Source organism: Phoenix dactylifera, unplaced genomic scaffold, assembly GCF_009389715.1.
Source record: "Phoenix dactylifera cultivar Barhee BC4 unplaced genomic scaffold, palm_55x_up_171113_PBpolish2nd_filt_p 000820F, whole genome shotgun sequence".
Classification (NCBI taxonomy): Eukaryota; Viridiplantae; Streptophyta; class Magnoliopsida; order Arecales; family Arecaceae; genus Phoenix; species Phoenix dactylifera.
The window spans coordinates 1-8,321 of NW_024068187.1; the positions used below are offsets into that span (position 1 = coordinate 1).

The following is an 8,321-nucleotide window of genomic DNA, read 5'->3' on the forward strand; positions in this document are numbered from 1 at the left end:
TATACCATGCATCACTTCTGAGAACGTTATTCCATGCTATGCTGCTTCTCTCCTTCGACCTTAAAACTCCTGCAATGGTCTTGATTGCAAGAGGAAGACCATCACATTTGTCAACAATGTTCGTCCCAATTTCTTTTAATATAATGATCTCTTCCTTCTCGTCATCTCTAAAGACTTTCTTGCAGAACAATGCCCAACCTTCATCACTACCCATTTTGTCAACATGGTGGACAAGTGCGCTCATATTGTTAGCCACATTCATGTCTTGAGTGGTGATCACAATCCTACCACTAGCCATTGCACTTTTCAAAGGATATCTGAGCAGATCCTCCCATACTTTTGCTTCCCATATATCATCTAATACAATAACGAACTTTCTTGAAAGGACAGAGGAAAGGTAGGGTATGAGTTCTGCCTTCGTCTCAGCCTGCCCATAATTTCCACCTGCGCTTCTAATTATCTCTTTCAGCAAATTTGTCTCTGAAAAATTATTGGAAACACACACCCATACTCGTATAGGAAAATTTTCTTTTATTCTTTCATCTTGGTATATATTAGAAGCAAGAGTAGTTTTGCCAATTCCACCCATCCCCACAATCCCCAAAATCCAGAGTTTTTGTTGATCTTCTTTGACTAATGACTCCACAAGACTCTGGGTAGCCTCTTCAATTTGTGTCCCTACGATATCAGAACTGTCCTCAATGGGAAAAGTCCGACGAGGATTCACTCCGCTCTCTTGGACATCTTGGTTAGAGTTTTCTAGTTTAGGCAATACTGATCCATCCTCTGCAATCTCTTTCAGCCTCTTATTAAGATCTCTAATTTTGTCACCAATTTCATAGCGGAACTTCATACAACTAAAGCAAAAAATATAGGAAGGGATGGCATACCAAAGAAACGGACTGATGGCTTTCCAATAATTTGCTGCCTTCGATGATACAAAGGTCGATGATATCATCCGCATCATACATGATATCTTTCAACTCCCTCACCCAATTGCCGACGTTTGGGTCTTCACGCCTCTTCCGCTCTGCATGTTCAAGAAAACCTCCGATCCTTTCCAGTCTTCTCTGAAGCTTCTGGAGCTCATCCTTCACGTTGAGAATGATTGACACCTCACCCTCTACAAAATCTGCGAGTTTGTTTGTGTATCTTTTCATGAAAGCGTCTAAGATCATTGCCATCTTTTGAGAACGGAAGCTCTTGATGCCCTAAGAGATTTGGAAAGTGTGAGGCACCGTGGATCCTTACAAGCCTATGTATGAAGATTCAGAGACCCTGTCTTTCATCGTAACATGAGCAAGGTCAACGGAATCGCCGCAGAAAACAGAAAAGGAAGAGGACTTAAAAGGCCAACTTGTATTGTATCAAAAAAAAGGACAACTTGTTGATTAATAAATACTTCTTCCACCATTACTTTTTAAAAAAAGAAGAGTTATAGCACCAGATTTCCCTAGTCGGTTGTATTGGTTTTATTTAATCCGCTGTTATCATCAACCATTTTGTATTATAATGGCTAATAACAGCTATCATGACATCCATTATTTCATAACCAGTAATTTAACTCATAATTCAAGTAGGCTGTAGGCAAATATTAGTCCTTATTTCTGTTATAATAGAAAATAATATTTTCTTTGTAAATAAATAAATACTAAATTAATTACAGTAGCGAAATATTTTACAGAGAAGTCTCTAAGGGAAAACCTCACAAGGAGAAGAACAGCCCTAAACTGACTGTTGCTAGATCTTTTGTTGGAACATATTCTCCTTAGCTCATCGTGCTAGGTACCGTACATAAAGTAAGTTTGTTCCATTTGAATGAGTCGCTCCATAAGATAATTAATGACTGGATATTCATGATTGGAGAACGGTTCAAATCTCAACTTAAATAAAGCTAGTGGAGAGAAGCAGGCAACGATGTAAACCGGCCACCAACCATGAAGCTAATATAACTTACAGCAGTAGTTTATAATTTTCTTGAATCATTAAGTTTATTATTTTGGTGGAAGGTTAGAGAAGGAGATAAGGAACAATAATGTTGCATCTTTCTCATCTTCAAGTCAGATTACTACAAAATTTGATGTATGTAACCTTTCCTGAGGAGTGACATATTGATTCAATATGTACAATGCATCAATAATAGAGTTATTAGCTTGCACTTGGTTAACAGCTACTAATATGGAAAATTTATCCAATGAGCTGTTAGCTCACGTCCCAAACGCGTCATTAGACTTGATACATGACAAGGCCGTACGTTCTATCAAACGTAACTCTATTAGATATACAAGACCACCGGATGAATAAAATTACTCAAACTCATTTCCAAAATAAATAATTATGATATTATTGAATAATTAGAACAAAAAAATACTTTTTTTTTGTTCGGAAGTATCAAAGATATTTATTTTTTCTTCCACTACTCTCTAGCAAACCCCAAATCTCATCCCTAAGTATCATACGACTTTGAAAAAAAGATAAGAATAGCATAAGCTAACGCTCAGTAAGAATATCCAGATATACACCTCCACAAATAATTAAAGATATACAGTAACAATAATCAAAACCCAAAATAGTTACAATTATCATGAAATCATATACCAACAATCCACCACAATTCAAATAAGCCGGAAAATACTATATGCAGCATATATCACAATTACCGTTCTATGATATTTCATGTAACATCAAATTAACCATTTTATTCAACAATGATTTTAAATAACTTATTTATCATTTTTTAATCAGCACGATCCTATCCAATAATGGTTATCTTTCAACTTGGGCTAACCTCCGGATCCAGATCGAGGCAATTATAGTGTTACATTTTCTGTGTGACAACGCAATCGATAATGCTACATTTCTAGCTTGTTATAGGGCAACCGATAATAACGAGATTAGCTTAGAGTCCACATTCACCAGCAGGTTCACATGCATATCCAATATTCTATTTTCAGTTTTAGACTCATCATGGTCATATTTTCTGTTTGCGACGAGGCAATTAATAGTTCTGTCCATAGTAAGGCTATCCACTATTCTCTAGCTCTGAAAATTCAAATGACATGGCTAATCTAAAGCTTTACCCACCTGTTATTTCAAGAATTCATATTAATTATATTAAATTATGTTCATCCTTGGACTAACTTATCGCTCGTGATAGGGTAATCGATAGTGTCACGTGAAGGAGCAATCAATAATACACCTTTTCAGCCTATGTAGGAAAATCAATAATAGCATGACCAGTCCAAAGCACCCCACCCAATCATTTAGTTATCCAAGTCTCATTTTATTCATTAAATACATTAATTGTTCATATTATATAATTCAAACTATTGTTAATTTTTATGTATAATTTCAAATTTATTTATTTCTATAACATACATGTGCATGTTAGAATCACACATACACATATCAGAAATAAATACAAATTAAGCATGCAAAGGGGATTCTCAGCAAGGTGCCTACTAGTCCATGTATACCCCTAACATATCCAAATCAATTTGATATTAATATTTAACATAAATAGAGAAACTAATTATCCTCATCAAAATCCACAAAATTGATTCTAATCTCTAGGTTTTTTTCCAAGCTAACACCTAAACTAAATAATTGAGGAGATTAGGGCCTTTTACCATAATTAAATGGTTTAGTTGTGGAACTCATGCTAGATTGCTCCATGTTCAGATGATTACACCCCAACATAAATTAAATCATTGATTATAGAGGAAATGAAATTTGATAGAGGGAGAAGGGATAAGGTTAGCCAGGTGATGGTGTTTGATCCCAAATCCGTTCAGATCAGAGTAGACCAACTAAACTAGGGATAGAATGTTCAAGGTCGTTCATATATCTATTGAGGCGAGAAGAGGACTGATTGATACAAGGGCCATTATAGATATCAAGTGGGGCGACATCATGGGACGAAATCGAAGAGGAATGGAAAGATACATCAAACCACAAGGCAGCACAATAGAGGAATGGGGCAATTTAGAGGAGAAGATATGGGGCTGAATGCATTTCTAATACAGCCCCAATGCTATGAACTACAAGAGTAGGAGAAGGAGGAAGTATTGCAGGGTGATAGCGAGAAGCAAGCAAAAGTTTTGGGTTAATCAATAAGTAGGCATAAAGATGAGGGTGAGCAAGAAAATGAGGCCTTAAGCTCGCCTTCTCCTTGTCTAATAAATTGTTCTTCTTCTATGCAATTCCCATCGTATAAATAAAATAATGAGGAAAACCATGATAAGAGCAAAGAAAAGTTAGAGAAATTACTGAAAGAAAGAGCATTGAAGAGATAGGAGGAGGAGGAGGAAGAAAGAAGAGGCATATGGTTGGAATAGTGTGAGGAAAAGAAAGAGAGGAAGAGAGAGAAAAAGAGGTGTAGTGGAGCTTACCCATGAAGAAGAAGAGAGAGCGGAGATGGGGCTTGGTGCTTTGATATTCAATGGAATAAAGAAAGAGAGGATTGAAAGAGAGGAGGAAGAGAGTGCAAAGGGGTGGGAGAGATAGAGAGCATGAAGGCAGTCTATATAGAAAGAAAAAAAAAAAGAGAGGGATCGAAGTTGTATCTTTTGTGCAAAGAAAGATTCATCTTCTTCGTGTGTATCCACCATTGGATCACCCACACAGATCTCAAAGAGCTCCATACTCTCATGATTCATTACTTGCATAAATCTTGAAGGACCAGTGGATGATCCAATGGTGGATTCATGAGACGGTAGGGAAGTCCAAGTTGGAGTCGGAGTCTTTCCTCTCCTACTCATCCTTTCCAAAATGACCTCGATTGATCGTCTGGGTCCTCACATTTTCTCCTCCTTATTATCCAACCAGGTAATGGAGTTGAGCAGATTTTTCATCGACTCAAATAGTACGAAACTTTCTATTCCATACTTCACATTTTTATCTATGGCCTCTTAATTTCTGAACCAACCATTAGCCCTTTGAAGACAGGTTTGCCACCAGTCATGAATTAAAGTATCAAAACCTTACAGTCTTGGTTCACATTTGTTCAATCAAAAGATATATTCAGCCTCAAAATTCATCATTAGATAGGTATATGAATTGTTAGCATGATTTTAGGGACTAGGACAAGTAGATGCTCCTTTTATCGTTTAACCTACATAAAATATGCTAAGTCTCTTATATGCAAATTAAATTGCATGATGGTTTTAGTTTTTCATTATGTAGAAGCTGAATAATTGTTTCCTTTTCTTTTTTTCTTTCTTTTTTTCTTTTTTTTGCAGTGTGCTAAGTTGACATTAGTGCTTGCTGGTAAATTTTTTTGATTATTTTTATATTTGCATAATTAATGTTCTTTTCTCTTCTGTTGGTTCTTCATGTGGACATCTAAAATGTAATCCTTTTATGCTTATTGAATGTTCATCTGGTCAATCAACGTATCTGTACTACTTCTATGAAAGTCCTCCTCCATATAAACAGCGCTGATGATATTTTTTGTTATTCATTTTGATTCAAGCCTATGACTTTCAACTTCTGGCAATAGGATAAAAAAAAGAGAGATTTTCATTTATATATAGAAGAAAGTACATTTATAATATCAGAAAGGACTTTTTTGTCCATAGTTAAAAGCTCCACCAAGGTTTGGAAACTAGGTTGTGCTTTAACTGTTTAGCTGGGTCTCATGATAGAATCAGCGGCTTTTGGCTCTAGTTATGATGGTGATGGTCAATAAAAATGACAAGAACTTGAAAAATAAATAACGAAAACCATCATACATCATTTTATTATATTTTATTGTTTGGGACACTTAGCTTGCTATTTATTTGCCACTCTTAGACCAATTTTACCGGATCACTGCCCCAAATCGGAAAAAAATCTCATAATTTCATAGTGCAATGCTACGTGCATGTGCCTTTGATGATAGCTTAATAGATGACAATTCTCTAAAATTTGAGCTCAATCTGACCCTTTAATTCACTATTCCCTATTTCCTTCTTCCCCTCTAAAAATTCTCGCAAAAACCGCAAAAAATCGCTTATATCTAGGAAGTTGTACCTTTATGAATAACTTTTGGAAATGGACATGCATATTTTTTTTTAACTTGCAAATTTTAAATCTAATTGTGAGAAATTGATTTTTGAAGGTTAGAGTCATCACCTTTGAGGAAGGACCCTTCTTCGGGAGATTATGTAAGATGACATCAAGCACCTAAAATTACTTGAAATGAAGAATGGCCCAAAAATGACATCAGATGCCCTATTTCATTAAACTTAGCAAGCACGATCAGTTTTAATGAGTTTTGATTGGTTTCAAACTAAGCTGGATGCATTTCTTAGGGTTGCCAAACTCATGCAATTCTTGACTCATCAGTGTCCAAATCACTTCAGATTTGGCAGGAACTTCAACCCTAGCTTTAACATGCGAAATGCCATCTTGACCCATTTTCATGTTTCTTAATATCAACACTTACCGAAGGGTGAAATTTCAACGTGAAGATTACTTGCAGAGGTGGATTACACATGTCTATAATCGTTTGTAATCGAATAATAGCATCTTTCCAGAAATCATCATCAAGGGCAGTTTTTTCCCCTTTGGCAAACCACTATTTGATATCTTGATAGAAGACTTTGCAATATAATTCTTTTAACATATGATGAGCCATGCTACAGAGGATTGGGGACTAATTTTTTTATTGCTTGAGATGCTTGACTACTTGACGGGCTGAACCAATTACATATGCTGTTATGGACTAAATATCACCTACTTGCAATCGCTTGGAATCTAACATTATCTCTACTAAACAATGCTTCATATTTTCCAACGCTTTTTAAAGCCTATACCGATGCTTATAAGTGTCGGTAATTTTTTCGTTCGCAAAAGTGTTGGATAGGCGGAAGTAAAAATTTTTTGCCGACGCTCTTGCTGAAAATAGCTTTAAAGATCAGAGATCATCCTCCCAGCACCGTGGCGCCTTTCTTCTAGCAAGCTCAACAAATCAAAATTCAGAAGAGACAGCTGAAAGGGGGAAACAAACTAATCCATAAGCCCTGCAGCACAGAAAGATACGATTGGGTAATTCAGAACCATTTGAGCCACTTAAAAATTAGCCTTGTTCAACATGTTTTAGTTGCCAAACAATGTTATATTAGTTCTGTTCAAACCTTCCTCCATGAACACCAACAGCGGGCATTTGGTGATTCCGTCTCAATACCTCATCTAGGTCGCCAGTGCTTCTACATCTCATATAAATAATATAAGCCTGAAAAGCATAGAAAGTGGTTCATTACCAAATAAATGTCATATCCAAAAAAAAAAAAAAAAATTTAAAAGCTATCATCAAAAGAACCCACCTGAGATGCAAAGCAAAACTCAACTCTGCTGGTAACATGAAGAGGAACAGAAAGTATATGGTACCCCATGGAGCCATGAAGAGAGAGAGAGAGAGAGAGAGAGAGAGAGAGAGAGAGAGAGGGAGGGAGGGAGGGAAAAGCTTGGGATGGCTTCACAGGCTTGCTTGTGGAACCCAACCCACCACCACATGAGAAGAAAAGCTTGGGATGTACCACCGCTGGACCCAATCCGGGAGTGCTAAACGATCCTTATTTCTCCCAGCCTTGGGGGGAAAAGATGGTTTCAGGGCGAGCAACAGAGGGGAGGGTGAAGCTGCCACGACCCTTGGACTTGACGGAGACCAATGGGGTGTCACGGTTGGACTGGTGGCGGCGGTGGCGGAGGAGGACGCTGCCGGGGGTCTTGCAGCGAAGGTGAGGAGGTACCTGGGCTTGAAGAAGTTCCAGCCGAAGATGCACTCGTAGCAGGAGGGGTCGGAAAGGCGGGCAGGGCGGAGGTTGAGGCCTTTTGGCGAAGACGATGGTAGAATTGTCGCGGGGATTGAAGACGGCAGCGTAGGCGAGGTGGTCCCAGAGGCGGGGGCGTATTGGGGGGAGGTCGAGGGAGAGGAACGGGAAGGGGGCAAGAGAGATGGAGAAGCCGCTGGGGGCGAGGGGGCAGCGGACGAGGAGGGGAGGAGGTGGGGGATTTGTATGGGGAGGGGGTTAGGGATTTGTAAGTGCGGGTGGGGGTTGGGTTTTTAAGAGGGGTTATGAGGATGTTTTCTAAAGTGCCCTTCGGAGAAAATAATAATAATAATACAAGAATGTTTTTTTTTTTTTTTTTTTGTGAAAACGGCAATTCATATAGCTCTAACTTGAGTACATCCAGCCATATCAAAATAAGTAAAGAGTGCAAGGTGGGAGGAATATCTCCTACAGATGACCAAATGACCTCCCCGGAATGCCGGGCAACAAATGAGGCAACCCAGTCTGCTGCCCTGTTTGCCTCCCGAAAAACATGTGAAGCCTGGA

General features: G+C 38.1%; 1 protein-coding gene and 1 long non-coding RNA gene across 2 annotated transcripts; both read right to left on the bottom strand.

Annotated features, from left to right (window-relative positions):
* Window positions 1–25: 25 nt before the first annotated feature.
* Window positions 26–1,184, bottom strand: LOC103721755 (putative disease resistance protein RGA1; the record flags this gene model as incomplete). Its single annotated transcript, XM_039120507.1, has 2 exons — window positions 970–1,184; window positions 26–857 (listed from the first exon to the last, which is right to left on the bottom strand). Coding segments are annotated over exons 1-2 (1,047 nt in total), but the record flags the coding sequence as incomplete, so codon positions are not given.
* Window positions 1,185–6,630: 5,446 nt separating this feature from the next.
* Window positions 6,631–7,226, bottom strand: LOC120107297. Its single transcript, XR_005509163.1, has 2 exons — window positions 7,119–7,226; window positions 6,631–7,004 (listed from the first exon to the last, which is right to left on the bottom strand). It is a non-coding gene; the product is annotated as an uncharacterized LOC120107297 (long non-coding RNA).
* Window positions 7,227–8,321: the final 1,095 nt, after the last annotated feature.